The following is a 24188-nucleotide window of genomic DNA, read 5'->3' on the forward strand; positions in this document are numbered from 1 at the left end:
AAACACGTACTGTGTTTTCATATTAGCATGCTACGGTGCTGTGCATTGCAGTTTATGACATCTCAGTCACACTTGACAACAAACCACCCATGATACTTACCACATAACAAAATCCTCCTGCTCTTACATATCTCGCAGAGCTATGGGCCTATCTACCCCCACCCCCCACCCCCACCCCCAAACCACTTCACATTTCCTGAGCGAGGCGCCTTTCCAGTTTGTCAGTTAGCCAACTGTCAAGAGTTTAACTGACTTTTTGCACATTGGAAACTGTTGTATGGGGAGGCAACAGGGAGATAAATGATTAACTGTGTACAAAGACCAAAAGTAAAGTGAGTCACTCAAAGATCAATAGAAGTGTAAAATTAATTAACTTTGGATATTTTAACATCTGATAGGAGGTTCTTCTACTATTTAACTGACTCTAATTTACAACCTTGTATTGGTTTTCATGAGGGTTGCTGGTAGTAGTTTACACACACATTTTCCCTGTTTGTATATTTAGCTAAAGTGTGTGAAAAAAAGAGCACCTATGCAGGATTTCCTGTAATGAACATACAAATGTCAAGATGTGTCGCTGAGATTAAGCGCTCCTGACAACAATTAAGCACTTGGTACCCGTAGGTTTTATTAAATTCTACCATGGGTGTGTGAGAGATCACACTTGAAAACTAATCCTTTTAAATGACTGAGATGTCAACTCATTAGCTGGTACTGTTGCTGCAACTGCAGAGCCACGTTCCCTTAATCTGACATGAGAGCAGATACCTTTCACCACATTAACACTGACATAGTAGGTTTTTGCGCTGATGCTACAGCACTGTCATGGGATGTTTCGCCTGCAAAAACAGGAAACCTTGTTCTTCCTCAGTGAAACTAGTTAAAAAAAAAGATACATTATGGCTTGTAAATGACATTGAGAATCCATTTGTCTTTGGTTGGTTTCACTCACAGCTGCTTTATTGTAGACAAATCTTCTGCTCAGAGCTGACACCTTACTGTAAGTGCAAGGTGTTCCTATAATATTTATTTTCCTTTAACTATCAGTTCCTGTGTCTTCTTCCCCCCGGTGAATGTGAATGTCAAATTCAAGTCCATTATATTTATTATTTAATCTTTCAGGATTTGGCTCTGGTCTCGGTGCTTGTCAAAACTGCTTGCACTCACATTAATCATTTCCATGTCAGAGACAGTGGACTTTTCTACCCAAAGCACCTCACGAGGGAGAAAGTCGGACATAAGCCACTGGTCAGTTAACAGGGGTGTACAGTGTTTCACACGTCAACATTTAAGGCTGTTGACAGCTGAGCTTGATTAACCACTGTTGGTTACATAGCCATACACTCTGACCACAGGTGGACTGCAGGTCTCCATAAAAAAGGGATTGTTGGAAACCTCAGTGAGTAATACATACTCAGTTTCTTTCTGCCTTTCTGGATTTATAATGGTTGCTTTTTGTCTGGCTCAAAGTGTGTTCCTGCATCAGTGCATGATTCTGATCAAAATGAAAAATCGACAAAGCAAATTACATTAAAAGGGAACGGAGGTAGAAAACTCAAAAATGTAATCCTAATTTACTGCAATTTTGTGTAACTGAAGGGTTTCTGAAAAGTTGAGCTCTTGCTGCCTCACTCAATCCTCACAGCAGCAAACAAAAGTAATAAATCTTCTCTGTGGCTTTAGGTGAATGTGACTTCCAAATAATTTATTTGCCAAGCACAATACTGTACACAGGATTTTAAAAGACAGCTACGGCATCAAAAAGACTGACATATTACATATTAATTTCTGGCATTAAAGTCTGGCATAATGTATGGTGACTGAGACTTTTCCTGACCTAAGGTGAACCACTTGTCTTTTGAAAACAGTGCATGCAGACTACTACTACACAATGTGGCTCCTGCTGTGACACTTCCTCCTTCTTGCAAGCCTCCCCACACACACAAAAACAAGCGCTTTGCTGTGTTTCTGCCGCCACTTTGACTATCTGCAGTCCACCGCAGCAGTGGTGATATATCAAACACCAAGTATGTGCATATAGACACACATGAGAGCGTGTTTTTGCATCAGTGCCAGAGACAGAAAGTCTGGCTACGAACTTGTGAAAGCAAAAGTCAAGAAGTAGATTAACACAAAGATAGCCAACAGTTTTTTGTGCAAGATGCTACCCATTCATAGCTGTTTCCTGCACTGACTCATAAGCTCCTTTTGACATCGCTGTTTATGCTACCATTTGCTTTTACATGTGCTATATATTTCAAGTATTTCTGCTCATCTCTGCAAACTATACTGCATGAACTAAGCTGCTATTGAGATCATGTACAGCACTATTTCTGTTATATTCTAATGGGACTCCCTATTGTTGCCACCTCATTAAGCAGCAAACGCAACAATCTAAGCCTATAGGTTTCCTTAAGGCTCTACTTTGGCCCCACGCTCTCACATGATGATCGAGCCCATAATCGTCAAAGCAATGTTGTGTCTGCAAGCACGCAATCTTTCCCTGTTTCTAGCACAAATGAAACACCAAAATTGCCTTGTTTTTAAGAAAGAGAAAGAGACAATGTTAAAAGGAGTTTTCAGTCAGCAATCCTATATCGATATAGAAACCCTCTGTGGTTAATGTGTGGTCTGCATGACACAGGTATTTTGACCTTATGCATGCTGTTGTGTGTTGTGGTCTGTGGGGTTATGGCTGGGAGGTAAATTATTTGCCATTTTATAATTGGCATAAGAACCATCATAGTATTCAACAAGCAAACAAACATTAATTTTTATTGCAGAGGGACTTTGGACCAATAAACTATAGATAATAATGGCTAGAGGTGGTAACCAAGAACACAGGAGTCACATAGAGCTTTTTAGAATCCTTAAATGATAATTAATTGATTAACTATTATTCATAATAGATGCAAATGTGTTATGTTTTTTCACACAATCCTGTTGTTTAGACAAATGTCCGTATAATTTGGAAAAGATCCAAATCCCACAAAATACCTTTCACAATATAAGCTGATTTAAACAAGCTTTCAATTTGCTTGCTACCTTCTGGTACAAAGGTCAAACCAAATTTCCCCTTTTATCTGGAACCGAGATTGTCATGATCTCAGCCTGGAGGGGTTTGGTTTTTGGACGTTTTTTGGACTTTTTTTGGACTTTCTTGATGATTTAGTTTTCTGTGTTTTGAGTATTTCTGGTTTCAGTATTTCTAGTGTCTAGTTTATTCTTCCCTGTCTTGTGCTCTGTTTCCCCGTGCACTTCCTGTTTTATTTTGTAATTTGGTTCCTTGTGGGTCTCAGTGTTTTTGCTTCCTGTCTGTGTGGTGATTGTCTGCCCCGCCCTGATGTGTTTCACCTGTGTGCAATCACCCTTGCCTCCCTTGTCTATATAGTCTTTGTGCTTCCCTTTGTCTGTCGGTTCGTCTGTTTAGTTCAGGGTTTGTTCACGTCGTCTGTTCATGTCTGTTATTTTGGTTAATAAACCTGTCTGCACCTTTCCCCAAATTTGGCTGCATTTGGGTCGTACTTACCTCAAAACCCTTGACAGAGATAAGTTATAAAATAATACTTTTTAGCCAAGTAACAGCTATTTCTTTACATGACGGGTCAGAATAGCTTGCCGTATTTTTATAGTGTAACTCGCCACATAGATTTTGCTACCCATCTTGTTACTGGTCAACAAGTGTTTGCATACAGAGATACTGTACTCTGCTGCATTTATTTAATTGGAATAATCTGGGGCACCATTGTTTTGCTATTCAAATCCCCCGTTAATGGTAAACTGATGTTAGATCAAACTGTGCCTTTGGTGTTGCGCTCACACACTGTGTGAGTGTTTGATCGTTTAGTCTTTCACTGCTCCTGCTCGTCTGTGTGATACTTTGGATTAAGAACTTGAGAACCGCAGCTGCAAAGGTATTGTCTGTTTATACCTCAGTTAAAAAATAGAGGCAAAGTTCAGATCAATATCTATGTTAAAAGAGGTTAACTATAAGTCACATCCTCGCTGCAGAGGCCCCATTCGGCTGATAGTATGGATAACGTGCACTGTCATGCATGATCATGGTGAGACAATTTTAACAGCCTAAATGTTTTTATATCATCCAAATATGTAATATTTGTTTCTCTCTTTATGTGGGAATGTTTTTTCCCACAGATACAGTATCTGCACTGGCATAGATAGAGGCTCGAAACAAAAACAGGAATTATTTGTGGGTCAAGGATGAATCCATGACCTTGGCCTCGTTGGGCTTAAAATAAACTCTGGTCTGCTCCAGGAAGGTAGAAGTGATGCTGTAAGCAGCGCAGTCCATAAAAAAGCCATGTATATTCTACTCATTTGGCATGTTCAATATGCAGATTATATATTTCACAGTTTTTAATTTTTTAGCTTTCTACCCATTTCTAGTCTTTATGCCAAGCTAAGAATACCATCTCCCGGCAGTAGCTTCATATTAAACACAGACAGGAGAGTGGTAACGATCGTTTCATCTAACAAACAAACCATGAAGCCGATTTTCCAAAATGATTAACTATTTGTTTTAAAATGGTTGTATTTTCCAATGATTAACTATCTGGACATGGCACAGAATCCTAAATCAAAGCTCAATATGGCTGTTTCTGAATTTATTTTATCTGCTCAGTCATTACTGAATAACCAGAACCCGTGCTTTCTTGTATTTATTGGAATTGGAAACTTGAATAAGCACATTACATGTGTTTAATGAAGTCATGCATGGGAGAGAGAGATAAAATTCAAGTGCCTGAATGGGAGAAAATAGATAATCTATGAGACAGATAAACAGATAGAGAGAGGAAAGAATGTGAACAAGATCACTGCCAGGCTCTACTTTTTTTAAGTGTTTACTGGAACGGTGACTACTGCTTGCACATCACCTCACACTCTCATCTCTTTGACTGACATTTTTAGGTGCCTTTGCATATTTCATTAGATGCGAATCATTAGTCCAGAGAAATCAGGACACATGCGGCATAGTGTTTTACTGTCTGGTGTATGAGATAATGCTGACTCAGTCAACTGCCACTGAAATAGTGCAGCAGGAAGGAATGCCAGAGATTTTACTTTTTTCTGTCAGGAATGAAAGGTAACTCCACCCAAACGCAGACAACTAAAAGTGGTAGGTGCAAAGAAGGAGTTTTAAATAATACAAAAGTCCAAAAATGTACAGGATGCTGGTGTAAAAATTGAAGTACATGCAGGAACACAAAACCCAGAAAATCCAAACGATAGGCAAAACTAAAGAGGAATCACGGGAACACGAGGAAACATCAGGGAAACTCAACAGACGAACTGACAAAGACAACTGGGAGCACGGAGAGTGAAAACACAAGGGAGGCTGGGATAATAGGACACAGGTGAAACACATTATGGTGGGATGGACAATCACAAAAGTGTGAAAAGAAAACAAAGCGAGGAAGTAAAACAACCATGAGGCCCACAAGATTAGTGATTTCAAAGTAAAACAGGAAATAAACAAAAGTCCAAACATAAAGATAATAGAGGCAGATCACAAAGTTTTTTCCTTTTTTTCCCCCTATTTTCTGTAACTTTTTTTGCTATATTGTTCTGTCATTCTATTAGGTGCTCCTGTTATTACAGCACCAGTCATTCAGTCAACATTTTGAGAAATATATGCCTGTTCCTTTTCCCATTCCCTCTCATGTTTGTACGCTAAATACGAAGCTACAGCCTAGAGCTTATTAGCTTAGCTTAGCCCAAAGACTGCAATCAGTGGAAAACAGCTAGTCTGGCTCTGTCCAATTATTATTATTTTATTTAAATCTCCTTACCAGCACCTCAAAATTTCACTTTGACGACATATTGTGTTGATTTGATCTATATGAAAACTGAAAAGTGAAAACCTTAAGTTGTAGTTATATGTGGGAGATTTGCCCTGGAGCTACTACACAAAACCAAAATGTGTCTTTTTGCTGCTGCTAACTGCTTGCTAAGATAAGCTAACCACCTATAGGTTCATATTTCCTATACAGACATGGTCATTTAACTTTTGGCAAGAAAGCGAATACGCATATATACCAAATTGTCAACTTTTCCTTTGAGCACTAGACAGCAGCTGTACACACTGTAATTTCTGTGTCTAAATTAGTTTAATTTGCAGTTCCAGTCCTGACAAAATATTTTCAATTGCTGTTGTGTAAAGGCAGTCCAAGTTTCTAGACATGACAGTCACTGATAATAATGACTGTACTTATGGAACTTTCATTCCCACAAAAGAGATTATAATTTTTGTGTGATATTAGCGTATAGTGACACTATGTCTGCCTACATTAATGACTTGGATGAAGCTCAGATTGCATTTTATGATTAGTGAGTTAATGAGTAGAACCAATGAGAAAACAAATGAATTCCAATGGGTTCACATACTTCTCTTGCCACTGTAAATAAGTAGCTGCAGTCAAGATGGTTCGTAGCATGGTAAATAAATAAAACAAATAAAACAAATGAGAAGCGAGAGTGTTGTTCATTCAGACACAGCCACTCTAGTCTTATCATGTTCCTAAGGGATCTATTAGAAGGCCATTAACGCTTTCATTTCCTGCTGCCTGCCCATTACAGCAAAAGCCACGCCATTAAGCAGGTGGTTAATCTATACTTCATATGATACAACAATCAATTATTTATTTTGCCACATTAAAGTTTGGCTCTACTCATGTTGGAATTTCAATAATTTTTTTTTTTTTAATGAAAAATACAGTTGTTAATTGTATGGCTCACTAGATTTTGGTGATTTACAGTAGTTTGCAACAGAGTTGAAAGAAAAGAACACAGATTAAGGTCCTTTGAAAGGGTATTCATTACTCAGGAAATTAGGATGTTACAGTGAACACAGATTTTGTGATAAGATTCACAATATCTGATGAGCTTCTTCTTTGAGGTTGAGCTTTTGCACAGCTGCTACCTCCCACTATTATCAATTACATGTAAACTATACGGTATTATTAAATGACTCAACCTGATTTCACTGTTTCCATCACGCACTGATCTTTTGTACCTTTAAGCCCTTGGAGTGGGCTTAAATGTGAGCTTAAATGTGAGCTTGTGCACAGTGGAAACTGTCTGACTACACACAAAGCAGATAAAATGTTAATTCCAGTGATGGACCTGATGGTATCGTTGCTAGTGGCACTGATTCTGCAATATGCACTGACTGAAAGATTTGATTTTTAGTGTGTATTTTCATTATCATGACATGTCACTCAAGACTAAACTTATCTGTTACTTATACCCTTGCCAGTTTGACAATAATTAGAGTAATGGAGCATGACGGAGTAGAAGGAGGAAAACCACATTGTGAAAGTACTGAATCACGTTTTGAGGCCTGGAGGATCTAATTGTTTTGATGTGGCTACATCTTGGCAGCTAGACTTATGATTTACCGTGAAGTAAATGCATTACAGTCTGTGGATGTATAAAACAAACAGTGCTTTCCCCTTCAGGAATATGGCTGTATATCCTGGCGGACAAATAGATAACAGTGCCCTTCCCAGGCATGATCAGAGAATGGAAACTGCCATTGTTTTCTCTGGCCATTGATCATTCCCTCTTGTAAGTGTGATGTAAACACTGGTCCGTGTGCCAAAGGCCGTGAAAGTGCTGCCAACTCACCAGGAGTCCCACTAGCCTCCGACTTCTACAGGCTACGTGTGTGTGTGTGTGTGGTTGTAGTTGCTTGTGTATATATCTTATTCTCCCAGCTCCTGACCCCAGATGGAGAACAGTGGGTGAGCAGATTGTATTTCCTGCTTGATTCAATATTAATAGATTGGTATGCTACTCTGCCACAATCTTTGCAGGGCAAAAGCAGAATACACCCCCCCACACCCCCCACCCCACCCACCCACACACATCCTCAGCCACTCTCTCTTACCTTGGCTCTCAGCCCAGCAACTGCTTATGTAGGATGCGAGGCCTTATAAATGTCAGGGCATAAATAAGATGCACGTTCTGAGAGGAAAACTGAATTAACAGAGTAAACTGAGCAGGTGTGAAGCACAGGACTATGGATCTGCTGCTATATAACAATCTGATGTGAGCAGAGACATGATTGGGTAAAAGCCCAACTGGGATGGTGGATGACATACAAAGTCTGCAGGGCCCATGTTTCTAAAGCATCTTAGAATAGCAGAGTATAAGTTCTTCACCTTTTCAAATCAGTACTTCTGTTTTTAGAAACTTGAGAAACAAAACTGTCAGTTCACATTTATGGGAACATTAGTGTGTAAATCTCTCACACTCTCTTCACGTTCAATTTACAAGATTGACAGCCAGTGTTTAGGACTGCTTTACACGGGTAGAGACAACTGAAGCTGAGTTTGACTGGACATGTGTCCACAGGAACATGAGTTGACAGAATGTTGCCTTATTCTCCCTTAAAATATTATCTGTGATGGCAGACTGTGGTTTAATTTGGTCCGGCAACAATCTTTATAAAATGTCAGGTTCCATTAATAACAGAAAATTAGAGAAAGAGAAAAAACATCTAAGTATTTATAATTTACCCAAAAGGAATATGGGTTAAAGTATCTGAAAATGTGGCTGATGACTGGTTTTTCTAGTATAAATGGTGAGCCCTCAGTGACTATGGCTCCTGTTGATGTATGGTTCTTTTCCAGTATTATCTTGGATCAGTCATACCTAACACAAATGACTTTATAGGTGCTTATGGTTCATAGACAGGAACATTATCATACTGGGAGGTACCAGAAGTAATCATAAAGCACATGGGCTACCTGAGGAAGTAATCATTTACTTATGAATAATTAGAAATATTTCCCTAACTTTCAAACAGAGGCATACAAAAAAGGATTCAACCTAGACTAAGCTGTCTTACTTAAAATGCATCAGACTGTAACACCACTTTTACAGCACTAACAGCCCATTAGGTCTTTGGATTTCAGCAAATTCAACCATGACTGTGGGATGAAAACGTGCTTTCTCACCTGTAAAGTCAATCACAAAATAGTGCTGGCCAAGCACATACCACTGTAGTGTGGGGCAGCCGGTTCAACAAGCGCCATACATTATTCCATCTCTGTTATTGCTGCTGAGCAAGGACTGTTACAACTCGGTGGCGGGGTGGGGGGTTGATGTGTCTGTTGGCTATAAATACAAAAACAAATCCAGTTACAATGGGATGTTAACAGCTGACGAGCAGACAGCAGCACCACGTGAGGAACCAGATGAAAAGGTGCATTCATTTTAGCTCTGCTAAAACAGGAGGGGGCATCGTAATTCACAGAGATATCTCATGTGACTGTCCGTGGGAGACTGGGTTTCTGTAGACCAGCAAGCTGCCGCCGCCGCTGCTGCTGCTGCAGATGATGGTGTGGATGGAGGGGGTTCCTATTCCTTCTGCCAGTCTTGATACGAACTGGAGCTGGTGAAACAGTAGGGGAAACACGCAGTCAGGCTGGTGGTCTTGCTCTTACAGACCCAGGGACTTTCACGGATTTCATCAAGATCACTTGGAGAGAGAGGAGCACACGGTCGTTTTATCGACCAATCCATTATTTAAACTAAGGCTGGCATTGTTTCTGACCCAAAGACTCAGGAGAAAAGAACAGGTAATGTCTACAATTATCTCTATTAATTGGAAATGGCAAAACGTTACTACGTCGTGTTTACCTCGATAGAGATTTTGTGGTTCATTTTTTGGCGAACCGTTGGTCTCGGATTCTCCAACATCAGTCGGATTACCTCAGTATTGTTCTCTCATCAGACTTTGCTACCCTCGCTGTTGTTACATACCATTATTTACCCTACATGTGTGGACAGTGCCGGCCACCTATTCTGCTTGCTGTGGTACTTAAGCCCATGTCTGGCCACATAATTTCCAAACCAGTGCTGTGTTGTTCCAGTGCTGCAGGCCTGCCGACGGGGATCAAGGAAAACTCTCCAGTATGCCAACGTAGCGTTGTTAGCATAGCGACTGGCTAGCCTAAGCTAACATTAATGGTATAGTCTCTGCGTTTTTCCTACACCGCTTATTTAAACTGTTTCCAAGTGTCCGGTAACCGTTAGTCGTGTTCGTTGTATCGTCTTAAAACTTAGGGCGTAAACGGAGCCTTTAAAGTAAGAGGAACCCCAGGTTGTCTTTTAAGTAGCCATTGTATTTAGACAAACTGAGGCATAGCGTTGAATTACGGGACCTTAAAGTTCCGTTATGTTTGTTTTGCTAACTAGCTGCTGAACTTCGTTCGCAGTAAAGGAGTCACAGAGCTAGGAATGAAAATAAACACCTAACCTTCGACATAGCCTGAAATACAAAGCTTTTGTAACGGTGTAATGTGAGGTGACGGTCATTACTTCTGCTCAAACCCGTTAAATATGATGTAGCAAGCCTCGCCTTGGTACAACCAACGGTTAGGATGTAACATGTTTCCGTTGCAAAATTTTATTGTTTAATATTTTTCTGTCATTAATATAGCCTGATAAATTCCCTTTACTTATAAAATGTAATGTCACAAGTAATCCAGAAATGCTACGTGTAGCGGGGCAGTTAACTATGCTAATGGGCGTTATGTTCTATATGTTACTAGACTCACAAAAGTTGCACTTGTATAGGCCACACTGTATTATACAGTACATGCTGTTGAATTTATTGTACAGGTGTCTGCTTTTCATGTGAGTTACTGTCTCCAAGTCTGGAGTGATCAATCTAATCACCTGGCTGTTTGTCAGGTAACTTTTATAGTACAAATTTGAAGTTTGTATTTAAACTATAGAACCACACATTGCGTTTAATGTTAGATATGTCATAGAGTATCAACAAGTTGCATTTTCAACGAAAACATTCTATGTAGCTAAGTCAATATGCATGTTTTTGCAGAGGTATTAGCCCTCAGCATGAAACACAGATGCCCCATTTTTTAAAAATCACAAAGGGAGAAATTCTGCACACTGCACATCATGTTGTCTTCTAACTGGGTTTATTTTTAATGAAAGCTGTGGATTATGTCAAGATTTTGGGGATTAAAAAAAACTACATGTCATGTTTTCTGTTGGGGTGAGGGTGTGTTTATCTGTGAACTACAGAATCACAATTTGGAAAATTGATATATGTAGCCGTTATCACTACTCAGTGTTGTGTCCACTGATTAAATGGTCACAAATACACTATTTGCTTCTCCTTTCTGCTTTAACAGGGTTCCAAAAAAATAGGGGTAAATGTGTGTTCCTCTTTGCTCTTGCTGTATGTTATTGCATCATTGGTGTTTTAATTTTGTATTTGAGCTGCTGTAAGATCAATTTGTCTTTGGGGATGAGTAAATGTAGCGTCCCTCTCCCCTCTTGTCGTTTCAGGTGATGACCTGGATGGTGCCATGTGAATGACTCAAGACCATGAAGCCCACACACAAGCTGCTGTTCGTCCTGTGCCCCATGCTGGTCCTGGGTTTTATTTATTACTCCTCTGGGAAGCTACATCTACACGTATGGGGCCAGAAGCCTCGTAAGTGACATCTCCAGTTTGACTGTAACATTTATTCATCACCTGATCATCCATTTGTTTTTATTGAGCAAGTCTGTTTGACATCTGTGTCTGTTTTGCTGATTGCCTCCCTGTGCTGACTGCCAGTTACTTGTGTGTCTATTTCAGTGTGATTTTTTTGTCTTCAATTTTATTTTATAGTCTCACTTCTGAACCGTTAGGATATCAGTCAATGTGTTGATGTCGCAAGACCTGCCTGTAATCTATATTAAATGTGTTTTTCTTCCACTTAACCAGACCACCGGATGTTGTGGGGAGAGTCTAATCAGATGTTCTTGTACACCAGACATTTGTTCCTTGATCTCTGCCACTTCAAATTAGTGCATGCACTTACGTAGATCTTGACACCCCTACCTAGTGAACTGGAACAAAACTTGTCTTAAACATCCTACTTATTCTCTCATCTGCTTTTGTAGATAGGAAATGGTATTTTGAGATTTCCATACTTAGACTTACACAAAACTGAAAAAATTTAAATTCCTCTTTACATTTAAAAATACCTGTGGTGTGTATGGGTGTATTTTATTACTCAGTGTCCCTAGTAATGTTGAATTATACTATATGCTATTGAGTTTTTGAGTCAAATTTTCGAAATGTAGTGATGAAAGACCTGGCTATTTTTACACTGTTTCTATTTGGCTGAACAGGAAATACTTCTTTCGGTAAAATTTGATGGTGGAGGGGGGCAATTATGACACACTGTATGGGTTCCCTGAAATAGCTAATAAAATCCAGCAGAGGGGGCTAGAAGATCTCTCTTAAAAAATTTGAAACTTCTTTGCTTGTGCTTCCTACAGACTGTATTTTCTGGGAAAACATTGTCAGGGAGCAACATTTGGCACAGAAAACACAAATGTCTCTGTTTTGAAACAGACTGAGAGCCTAGCTAGAAGGACAACTCACTGTCTAAAGTGTTTTTTTTTTTTCTTCTACTTATATACAGACATAACCAGTTTGGATTAGTCTTATTCTAAAAGAGTAATGTACCCCCTCCTGGCAAGTCCACTCTTCCCAACTGCTGCCTGTGTGGAGCAAAAAATACATAAATGTGTAGCAATGATCTTAAGTAGAAGAATTATTTTTCTGGTTGGCAATATGAGGATTTAGGATGGCTTGTTGATGCCAGGACTGATGCTCTGGTGTAGGCCCACCAGTTAGCACCACCCTATCCTCAGTGTTAGTTATCAGCAGCTGACTCTACTTTAACTGTTGTTAGCAGGAATATTTGTCATAAGCTCCCTTCAGACTTTGACCTCACTCTTTAAATGTTGTGGTGTCAAGTCATGGTGAAAAACATTATCTTTCAAAATAACAAAATTTGTGACTTAGCCTGTGAGAGAACTGAGAATGCTCTTCTTCCTTGGTGTCTCATCACTGTTGTTCAGCATTGCTCTCACTGTGAGGGGATAAAGGTCTGCAGATTTCCACTGTCTTATGTGCCATGTGCCAGTGGTGCAAGCATCGGTTTTCTGTCTGTAGAAGTATTCTGTTACATTTGAAAATGGAGCTCTACCATAACAGAGACCTGTGTAAAAGCCAAAATACATAAACAAATAGAATCCATCAATGTTATTGTCTGAAAGGGCCATCAAGCCAGCACAAATTCAGCTTTAAATGTATGTGATGTCTACTAATATGTTTACTTTCAGGTTCTCCATGCACTACAACTTAATTCCTAACCATGCCCTCCATCTAGATTATTATGTTATTTATAATAATATATATCTTTTAACCCAACAATGCCTGTTCTTGGTCTTGTGGACATTGTCCTGTCCATTGTGCACAAATCTCAGTCAAATTTAGCATTTAAAACTGTCTGTATAGCTGCACTTGACCTTGCTCTGCCCTTTACACTATGTGATGTGCTGTTGCACTTTTTCTATTTTTTTGTGGTTGCTGTGGCAAACTGCCTGATGAAAATGAGTTTAAGTGTTGAGTAAGTTTATATATACATTATAGATTGTAGATTTCCTACCATAACTGAACTAAATAGTTTTCTTAAAAATTGATTAAAAAACACTTATTTTTGTGTGTTCATCACTAACAGAGCACCTGATTGACAAATGACCTTGGCTGTGGTCCATAGTACAATGGTTTATGATGACAAGGCTCCATTATCTCAGAAGTCAGCATTAGCATTAGCATTCACAATTCTAAATCAGGGAAGTAAAATGCATTCAACCTTGTACTGTCACCTGCACTGGATTGAAATGATATGCAATCAGTTTATTTTAATAGCTGCATGATACCCTTTGATGTGAAGAGAGCCAAAAGAATGTGACTTATTTTCTCCCCAGCGCACGGTTCAGCAGCACAAAAAGGAGAGGAGCTTTGATTGCAGTGAGAAATATTGGCTTTCTGCAGTGCTGTGGAGCCAGATGTTTGGCTTAAAGAGGGTCAAAGGGGGAAGATGAGCATGTGGACGGTCTCTCCTGCCTTCCTCCCTGGTCAGCTAAGCTGTGCTGTCTCACTGAGAGGATCAAATCTGGATAATCTCTCTTCTTCGTTCTTGATTTATAGTGCTAGAGAACAAGTCACTGCTGCAAGGACAAACTGAGCATATAGAGGCTTATACCCTGCTCATTATATACATCAGTATCCCTGTAGTTATGTTGTACCTTTTTTTACTACCAAGCATTCATTGCTTGATAGTGCTAGTGTGTGCTTATTTACTGTATTGGGCTTTTTGTTTCTGTCTGCTTGCACCACAAAACACAGGCTTGGGATTCACCGGGATATAAAATCCATGTGAAAAATCTGTTTACCTAGTGATGAGCCATATCAATACCGAATCAGAGCCTTTCTGATCTTGTGTTACTACCATTTTCAACAAGCCCTTGCCCTGACATGCTGGTTTCTTGTAGAAAGTGTGTGATTGGTGCTTATAAAAGTGGGCTGTGACAGGAGCCACCAGATGGTCACCACATCCAGAAGGTTGTGCCCTGTCCGACTCTTCTTACTAACCCCAATTTAATGATTAATCCGGATATGTTTTAGGAGTGCCTGCAGTTATTGATCAGATCAGTGCTGAATTCTGTTCCTGTTTTGTTGATTTTTTTTTATTTATTTTTTTTATTATTATTTATTTATTTATTTATTCTTGTGGTGGATTTTGTGGTGGATTTTTGTCTTTTTGTAATCAATGGCCAGAGGCAGCATTTCTTGTTCCCATTTTTTTTACACTCTCTTTTCACTCTGCCTTGGTACCCCAGAGTGTCATTTTCAGAGCAGGTTCATGTGACCATTGTCATTCATTTGTTAGCTGGAGTGGTCGTTTGACAGAAACCCATGTCCACTTAAGTTGTACTCATTGTCGCTGCTCCAGTAGAGCTCTCAGTTTACATGGTTGAGAATTACTATGGCTGACACACAAGGGGCCTGTAACCTGCCACTTGTTTCTCTAGCTGTTGTTTTTGGTCTCATTCAACTCTGAAACCACAATTGAAACCTGGTCACCAGCCTTGAAATTAATTCACACAGTCTGCTGTATCACTGCGTTAAAATTAGGAAATAGGCTTTTCATGCAGCTGTATAAGTAATGCAGTGATGTATGCCTGCACGATCAGAATGATCAGGAACTGTGGTTGTTAATGAAGCTTTCTTCTATCACCTCCAGCTCTTTCTGTAATTGCCCGTTGTGGATGCCAATATATTCCATTACAATACAGCCATTGTCATTGATTTGTACACATTTTGTGAGCCAATGAGAATGCGGGGGTGGGGCTGATTTCCCTCTTTAGCCGTTTTTTCGGGCTTCCCAACATCATATTCCTTTATAATTTGTTTGCTCTGGTGCTACTAACAGAATCACCACCTCTGGGTGTTAAATCACACTTCAAATTAACACCTGAAGGGTGAGAAAAGAATGTGTGCCACCATCCAAGCTGCTAATATTTCTTTTCTATTCATAGTAGCCAACAAGACTCAACTTTTAAACCTTTCGAATTCACCCGTAAACAACTTTTGTAAAATAAAACATTGAAGTAGCTCATAAAAATGTTGTCGTTATGAGATTAATCCGCTTGTTTGCTAAGAGTGATTCTCTTGTCATTTTTCAAAAATAGATATTGATACAAATGGTTTTTATACTTTCTTTTAATTCTGTTCTTACATCTATAACTATGATCCTTCAAAATGGGATTCTCCTTCCCCCTGTCCTTTTCAGTGCTTCTTTAGTAGTGTGATCAGCAGCTGCTCAAAGAGTGTGCTCTAAATAATCATGACCACCGCTTGGTTTTCAACATGGGGGATTTCCTTTCCTTGTCTCTGAGGTGTTGTGTTACACCTTTACAGAATCAACAGAAGCAGTTTGAGGTTTACTAATTGGGAAATATGATCTGCCAGTAGCCCTCACATGGAGAGACTGTGTCGTGCTTGCAGACTATTATAATAAAGACACTTTTGTACAACAATTTGCAGAACTTTGCTGTCTTTTTGTCAGAAGGAGAACCTTTTGTCCTTGCCCTGTTTTGAAGGGTTTTGTGGTTTTGTTGAGCTTATTCGTCAGCATTCTGGTGAAGTGACACTGTAGCTGTCCTCTGATTATATGGTTTCAAAAAAGGGGAAGTAGAAAGGTGTAATATACAGTAGTTCCCAAAATCTGAGCTTAATGAACACGGCTTTAAGCATGTTCAGATATGATATATTGGTATATTTGGTTTGTTTTTGTCTGTGTTTGCCGATTGTTTGTGTGCATCTGTACTTGTGCGCAGCCACTGTCTGTCTTGTGCTGAAGCTGCTGTTGAAAACATTTTTTTTTATATTCTGAGCACTTTGGACTTGTTTAACAGTTGTATGATTAATAGTTGCTTCCACAGTTCTACAGTGATGATGGTCTTACTTCAGTGTCTTAACCCCCTTTTGTTTACAGAGAGTGATGCAGAAGAGACAACTGTAGTCCTGACTAAAAAGGCTGAAGTGAAAAGAATTACAGGTAGAGGCAATGGGACTCTGCCTTTATACTGGGTGACTGTAGTGAAGCGGGTGATTTTAAACTGGGCTGTAGGGCTTTGTTTTTTTATGGAATATAAATCTCTGCTAACTCAACAATGAAAGCTTTCCATTTTTACCACTTTCACCTAGCTATCGTAATTCTTACATTTGTTTTACTATCAAAAATGTTTGTGCTCATTCACTCATTGAGTCCTCATCAGTAACCCCATATACCACCATATTAATCGCAAAAACACAATGGGGGTGTTCTGCTCTTAATTTTCCACTTCATTGGGCTATTCATCTTTGAATAATGATTGAAACGCGGAATTATAATTCAACCTACTGGGATTAAGCCTACTAACCTCTCCTCCTCTGCCTCCTCTTCTCACTCTGTAAAGTCTGGCATTTGCAGTTGGCTTTATATTTAAGTCCAAAGCTCCCATTATCAGACCGACCTCAAATGGTGCTAACTGACCCTTTTGTGTTTCAGAGGTGGAACCAGAAATCAGCGTGGGACGAATAGTAGGCTCAGGTACAACTGAAGCCCCACCAACCTAACCCGTCCACATCTTTGGCCCTGTTGAGACCTGGCATTAACATGCGCCTCGAGTGATCCGATCACAAGTATATCAGTTCACACCTGGCATTAGAATGCGTCTCCACATGCGTCTCGAGTGACCACTTGTGATCAGATCTCACTACCTGGCTTCATATGCAAATAAACACGTACATCATTTCTGTTTGCAAAGACCAAATATGTTATTTTTAACTGGTGGGAGGAATGTGCCTCCCATGCCTGGTCTGCTGGAAATTAGAAAAAGAAGAAGAAATCAATACAATACAGACTGGATCTATTCCTGGGTGTGTTCCAGGCAAACCAAATTGGCCAAGATGTTTGACACCCTCATCGTATATCTCTATGAGCTTTTCTAGAATTTCACAGTGTTGTTCAATGTGGCCCAAGACACCTTTTAGTATACACACTGCTAAAAGAAGGTGGACATATGCGGCCCAGACCAACTCTGAATGTGGTCTGAGTGATCAGATCTCAACATGTCCTTAGTGGGTCTTAGGTTCACACCTTTACTCACCCAAGATGTATGTTAATGCCAGATATGATCATGGCCTTTCTTGTCCCTCTGCCATTTAAAAGAAAATTTCAGAACTTTTTAAAACCCTGCAATACTGAAGCCTCATTTGCAGTTGGAGGAAAAAGTAGCTTTATCAACCAGATCTTTTACTAACAGGAAAAGCAATCTTTTCAGGTTTTCAAAGTAAATTCAAGTACCGTAGTTATAGTTATAAAATTGAAAATTTGACAAATAGGGATGAGTTGAACATCTACTCAGTCATCATCCTCCTCATGAAGGTGCAGTGTGATACAACACTGCCCTCTGTTGTCTCAGGTTGATAACAAATGGTTATCAAGTGAAGCAGTCTGCAGGAGTTTTGGTGCATAAAACTGAAGGGTTCCAGAAACCAACATTTGTCTTACTGCTTGGACCTTAGCCCCTTTAATTTCTCCCAAGCTGTTTTGTTTGATTCGGCCCTCTGGCTGCCTTATGCTTCAACAGAAACATAATGCACACACACACACACACACACACACGCTCATTTTGGCTGCTATCGCAAAGTCCCCATCCTCCAGGGCAGTGCTTGGATCCCTCCTAACCAGCCGTCACGCATTCCCATCTTTCTCCTGCAGCTTCTCTGTGAAGACAAGATCCGCAACCACAGGAGTAATACTGCGCTTTTCTTACTTTCAACTAATGGTCATGTTAAACCTAGTCATGCTAATGCAATTACAGCAGTTTACAGACAGAAGTTAATATAATATGTCAAGTGTTTTCATAGAGCCTGTATGCATTATTATAAAATATAATACTGCAGTAGATGCTTAAATGACATCATTTAGAATAAAGTTCTCATTTCACCATAAATATTTATCTCTTAATTTTCTGTGCTTCTCTGTCTTCTACCTCAACGCTTCACCAGGCACCTATTGGCTGCCCCTTTGGTTGTCCATAGGTGATCTCTTAACTTCTTTTCTAACTTTATTTTAAACTCAACAGATTGTTTTGGCTGGCTTCTTCCTAACCTCGCTTGTCTTGTTTGTCACAAGTTCTAATGCTTTTACTTTTACATTTGCCATTTTGGTTTCCCTGTGCAAGATACACTGATTTGTTAACTACAGCTAATGAGCTGATAGTTGAAATTATGTAGACTGGATGACCCGTGCTCATGATCCAGCTCTATATGGTTTTCACCCCAAAGATTTTCTTCTATCTACATCCTTTGTAGACCTATGTGGTAATGGTTTTTTATGTCTGTTTTCTTTTCCAGTGTATGATAAGCAGGGCTTTCTGCTGCAGTTGGACACAAAACTGTGAGTACATCTCTTTAAAGTAAATACTTCTGACATTTAATTTAGCACATTTAGCGATTTTCCATCATGTACTGCATGGGATATTCCTAACTTGTTATAATTAACCAAGCTGAATTCCCAGTTAGACTTGAACTCCCATTAGTTTAGATATGTTTTACAGCTTATTTCACTGAATACTTTATAGGCATACAGATCCTGGTTGATCAATGGGAAAACATGAAATGTGAAAATGTAAACTTTCAGCCAATTAATCTCACTTGATTTATTTAATTTTTTTAAAATAAACACACAGCATCTCATTGGCGTTCTAACTAAAACCTGGTGACAAATACACAAATTTGATACATGGTCTGAGTAATAAATTTAGAAATGAGTCTGAATTGAGATGTAGTTAGTGTTTCAGTGTTTGCTCCAGAGCGGCTGTGGTTTGTCAGGGTGAGAACATGCTACCTTGAGTCATTATGCAGCTGTCATTGTGTCAGCGTGTCTGTTGATATGTATATAATTCGATGAATTGGTTTGACACTCTTGCTCTAAACTGCAATGATAAGACCCTTTCTTTGCCCCCCACCCTCTATTACCATGTAGGCCATAATCATATGCTGCCATCATCACCCTGGCTCTCACAGGGCATGTCTGTCCTCACTCTGCACACACTGTAAGCACTATGTCAGCACATACTTTAAGGTGGTTTTCACATGGGTTGAGTTTGTCTAATACAGCTCCTTACATTGTATCTACAATGTCATTAATTACAACAGTAGAGCACATGCATATAATAGTGCAATTCATCTTAAGCCAGTAGTTAGTTTTGTGACAGGTTATTTATTCCCACTGGTCGTCTCCCTGATAGAAAAGTGCCCCATAGATTTCTGTCTCACCAAATCACTTATCAGTGTGAAACCAGTTACGGTTGAGCTGCAAGGGAACAACATTCTAGCAGGATTGAAATGTATTATATCAACACAAAAGAGCTTCAAATTGTGCACAAGCAGGCCCCAGTCGAGCCTCTTCTCCTGATTTTGGGCCTCCCATAGTGCTAAGACGCGGGCTTCTCTCCCATCTCCCTGTTTATTTGAACTAGATTCATGGCATTCATCAGGTTATTAATGATCGTGCTAGTAATCGGGAGGTTCTAGTTTTAGCGCTGCCAGTGTGATTATTTGAACAAGGCCTCTCTGCTTTGTCTCGCCACACACACAGGTGATATTCTGAGCTGTTGCTGAGTTCTCCAACTTCCTAAGCAACCCGTTTCCCTATCTCTCAAGCAGATTGTTTGACAAGCTCAGCTTTGAGGCTTTGAAATGTGTCAGTGTAATTGATATTCAGTTATCATGATGTGTCTGATTAATCTCTCCCTCTGTTCTGTTAATGTATAGTCCACTGGAGTTGGCATACAAGTATGGCAACCTCACCGAAGGAGTGTGCAAGCCAGGATATGCAGCAGCCAAGATGACAACCATCTATCCTAAGTGAGGAGGATTGCCTTTTCTTAAACACGTAACTTCAGATAAACAGGGTGGAAAAGCGTTGGTGTCCTCGAGTGTACTTTATCTAAACTTGGAAGCCTTTTTAAACCTTAAGAACTTCACATACACAATCAGGAGCTTCAGAAACAAATCATTTTAATTGAATGTCAGCACAAGAAAAGTCAAAACTTTTACTCGAGCATACCAAGATGCATGATGTCACTCCTCAAACCAACTTGGCCTTAAGGGGTTTCAGTCAGAAACAGAGAAGCCGCCACATTCCTGTACAATCTCCCCCACTTTCAATCATGTGTCTATCATCTTCTCCACCACCACAAAAACTCAACTGTGTCCTTGTGATCCCCCCATCATACAAAAGAACCTTTGTCACCCGAATACAAGGTCTCCCATCTTTCCCCAACCATATCCTAGAGCCTTCGAGGCGTCCTCTATGAACGACACCAACCAACTTCCTGTCCTGACTCACCATGGGCTTCCTGGTACCAAGCCCACACTGTCCACACAATCCTCCATGGGCTTCTCTGATGGCTCTTTTGATTTTCCTTTGCGCCTCTATTTGCTGCCCATCTCAGTTCAATCTATAGGACATTGTCTCATTAGCATTCTTGGAGCTAAGCTAATAGTGGGACAATTTTCCACATTGCTGAATAATAGCCAGTGGCACTTGAATAGAGTTCTTGACTTAGTTTTGGGGACAAATTTGCGATTCCATTTTCAAGCATAAGTATTGAACCCGATTTATCTATTCCCCGAAGATACAAAGTTTAGATGAGGAAAAAAAAGTTTAACAATAAATTCCAATATATTACTCTTAACTTTAATTTACATATGTGACGTACAGTATTTATTGGATGACTTGACTGACTGTTCATTCTTACACACAAACATCATCCGCAATGTTGGCTGTGAACTGCAGCGCTACTTCACAAGACAGACGAAGCAGTTTTGTGCAACTGCCCTCTGCCCATCTGAGTGGCTACGTGTTAACAATGTCCTCCCTCATAATGACTTCCTCTAATCAGCCGCACGTGTCGGATCAAAGTTCTGTGCAACACAGAGCCCCCACTGGGAGCCCTGTGATTACTACCACCTTCAACCCGCTCACACACGTCAATGAGCAAAATTAATGCCGGGCTTTGAGTAAGTTTGTGCACATGTATGTGTTTGTATGCATGAGTGTGTGGTTGAATGTACACAACTGTGCTGTATGTAGTGTGTTTGTGTACTATGTGAAAGTGAGTCAAACAATTAACATCTTGTTTTTCTTTATCTCAGCCTGCTCTGTATGTTTATCAGGCGAAAACAAATCAATTTAAATGTTCTTGTTAGCATTTTGTCTAAATAGGAGTGGCCTACAGTTCAGCTGTTAGAGAAAACCTACTTAACCTCTAGCAGTGAGGTCCTGTGGCTTTCCCTCTAATCATCTCCTGCTTCCTCCATGTTTGTCTTCTCTAGAGCCCCTTGCCCTTGCAGAGTCCAATTCATTTTCCACACCTCCCCTCCCTCTGCTTTACCCAAAACTGTTTGCATTGGAGCCTTAAATCAAGTGTTGGCAGTGAACTTCAAGCAGCACGGTTATGAAAATATTGCCAATGAGAGATGGACCCAGCAAAGGAAGCAAGCACAATGCATCCCTGCCTGTTGGCTGTTTTGGGAGTCCTCACTTTTAATTTAACAACAAGCAGCCCCCTGTCTCTCTGCTTTGTCAGGATGTCAGTGACTGACTGTCGGTCAGGGTTCAGTGACTCGCAGTGATCCTGTGTTATTTATAGCCCTTTATGGCCTCAAAAGTCTTGGGTTTAATGAATCTCCATTTGTTTTGGCAGGACAGAAGTCTGTGAGTATGTGTGCCCCTGTCAGGTGATGTGAGAAGGCGAGAGAGCCATACATAACTGCCTCTCCTCTTGAGTCTCTGTACTCATGCTTTAAAGCTGGAGGATAATGAGGGTATCAAAGACCGATTAGGGTGCTTAAGAGAGGTTGAAGCTATTCGGAAGGCCTCCCAATAATGTCAGCCATGTTTGGTCATTGTGCCTCAGAGCTCCACATATTTCTTGTGAACCCACGGCAGTGTTATGGTAACAAGCCATCCCAGACTCCTGCTGAGAAACGCGGGAGTGTGATCGTACTTGTGTGTCCTCTCTTGATTCCAAAGTTTAAAATGCCTTTTCTAGTTAGTTTGGTCTGTCAGCTGTTGGACCCATAATTTATGGATGGTGATGGAGAACAATCATTTTTTGTGAGTGTGTGTGTATGTGTAGGGCAGCCAACCATCAGCCACTCGGCAAGATGCAGGAGTTATGTTGCTGGTGGTCTGGTTCCAGTTAATGAGACAGTACAACAATCCCTGTAGCTGTCTTCTGTCATAAACAAAATAATACACACCAGCTCTATAGATCTCTCCACGGCGCCCAGCGTTGTCTTTTCTGTCCTGACTGATTATTTCAGTCCAACATTAAAGTTGTAGAAGTATGTCCAGGGTGCTCCGTGCATGTTAACGCTAGAAAAGAGACAACTCTCTCGTGTCCCCCCAGCTTGACAGCAGGTCATAAAAACACACATCCATCCTGAAGCCACACTCGCACAAGTGGCACGTAGCCCAGCACTCGGGTCGCAGGCGTGACTAAGAGGAAATGGCTTCTTTTGATTTTAGTGCTGCAATTAATCAAAGGGGGACCCACACACACACTTCTACAGGGACACAGGATAAGGAAGAGGCGATGCTGGAAGTAGCAGTTCATGGGGCATTAAAAACATGGATCACAGGCGTATTTTTGAAAATCAGTTTGTTCTTTAATGGGGCACGATGACTGGCTTCTGGCTTGAGTAGTTGAAACTGTGTTCTCTGTCACGGGCAAACAAAGGCATTTTAAATTTTAGTCTCAAGTCTCTGAGAAAGTTCTTGTTAGAGAACAACTTCCTCCACTCTAATTCACTTTGTACAAACACCATTGCCCCAGATCTTTTGAGGAAAAGCATTCTGGCACGAGTAAATTGTCTTGACAGATTTATCAAAACTCTGTGTCATCTGTGATTTAGACTTGGGTGGAGAGGTTATGTTGATGGGTTATGCACTGCGGCTGCCTTCTGTGTCTCTTTGTATTATCTTGTATTACCCACTTAGTTTTTTACCTTGCTAATGTCTGTGCTTGTTTTGGGAAGATTTGGCAGTGCACAGGAGGTGCGGATGTTATTAGATTAATTACAGTGGAACAAGTGAATTTGTTTATCACTTAGTGGCTTAAACTTTGCCCAGGACATTAACACTATGATCACAGGTGGAGCAGAGTCTATGAAGAGGAGAAAGGATGTGGCCGGGGAATGCACAAAAGAATAAATAATTCTTAATGACAGAAAAGGTTTACCAGGGAAAAGTCATAATTGCAACATGATGCATTTCGTTCTTTGTATCTGCTGATGAAAACTCTTTCAGTCTTTCACCTTCTTATTTTCATCCTTTCCTCCCTTTGCAGGTTCATGAAACCAGCGCCCATGTTTCTTGATCGGAACTTCAAACGTCTAGCAAAAGTCAGCAATTACTTGCCTCCATTTGGTTTTAAAACACAAGGTAAGAAATATTCAATACATCAGTTACCCTCCACTAATGATATTAACTGTACATTACTTAAATCATTTGTGCTCTCAAGGCTGGTGTCTATACAAACGTAAGATAACGACTTCTTTTTGATTTGGTATATGTAGGCATGTTTGTGTTAAAGGTGTATTCCAACGGTGAATATTGCACTTTCTTTAATTGGGGGAATTCACAAGACACACATTAAAAAAAAAAAGTCAAATCAAAGCAGCAGAAGCTGAGATATCCTGACTTTTAGTCCTTAGTGTGGTT

General features: G+C 40.1%; 1 protein-coding gene across 5 annotated transcripts in view; it reads left to right on the forward strand.

The window, feature by feature from the left end:
* Nucleotides 1–1234: 1234 nt before the first annotated feature.
* Nucleotides 1235–24188, forward strand: part of st3gal3b (ST3 beta-galactoside alpha-2,3-sialyltransferase 3b) — a 47998-nt gene continuing 25044 nt past the window's right edge. The window contains exons 1-7 of one of the 5 annotated variants that reach the window (XM_087179807.1): nt 1235–1399; nt 11344–11491; nt 16401–16463; nt 16956–16997; nt 18809–18851; nt 20231–20323; nt 23815–23909. In XM_087179807.1, the coding sequence (XP_087035933.1) occupies nt 11383–11491; nt 16401–16463; nt 16956–16997; nt 18809–18851; nt 20231–20323; nt 23815–23909 (445 nt within the window). In that variant the 5' untranslated portion in view covers nt 1235–1399; nt 11344–11382. Of the gene's footprint in view, nt 1400–9118; nt 9606–9874; nt 9997–11343; nt 11492–16400; nt 16464–16955; nt 16998–18808; nt 18852–20230; nt 20324–23814; nt 23910–24188 lie in introns of those variants that run through there. The other 4 variants (XM_023428138.2, XM_087179808.1, XM_023428140.2 and 1 more) reach the window with 4 other exon arrangements.

The sequence above is a fragment of the Seriola lalandi genome, unplaced genomic scaffold, assembly GCF_002814215.2.
Source record: "Seriola lalandi dorsalis isolate HSWRI2012SDOR001 ecotype SW California unplaced genomic scaffold, Sedor1 jcf7180002054866, whole genome shotgun sequence".
In the NCBI taxonomy this organism is placed as follows: domain Eukaryota; kingdom Metazoa; phylum Chordata; class Actinopteri; order Carangiformes; family Carangidae; genus Seriola; species Seriola lalandi.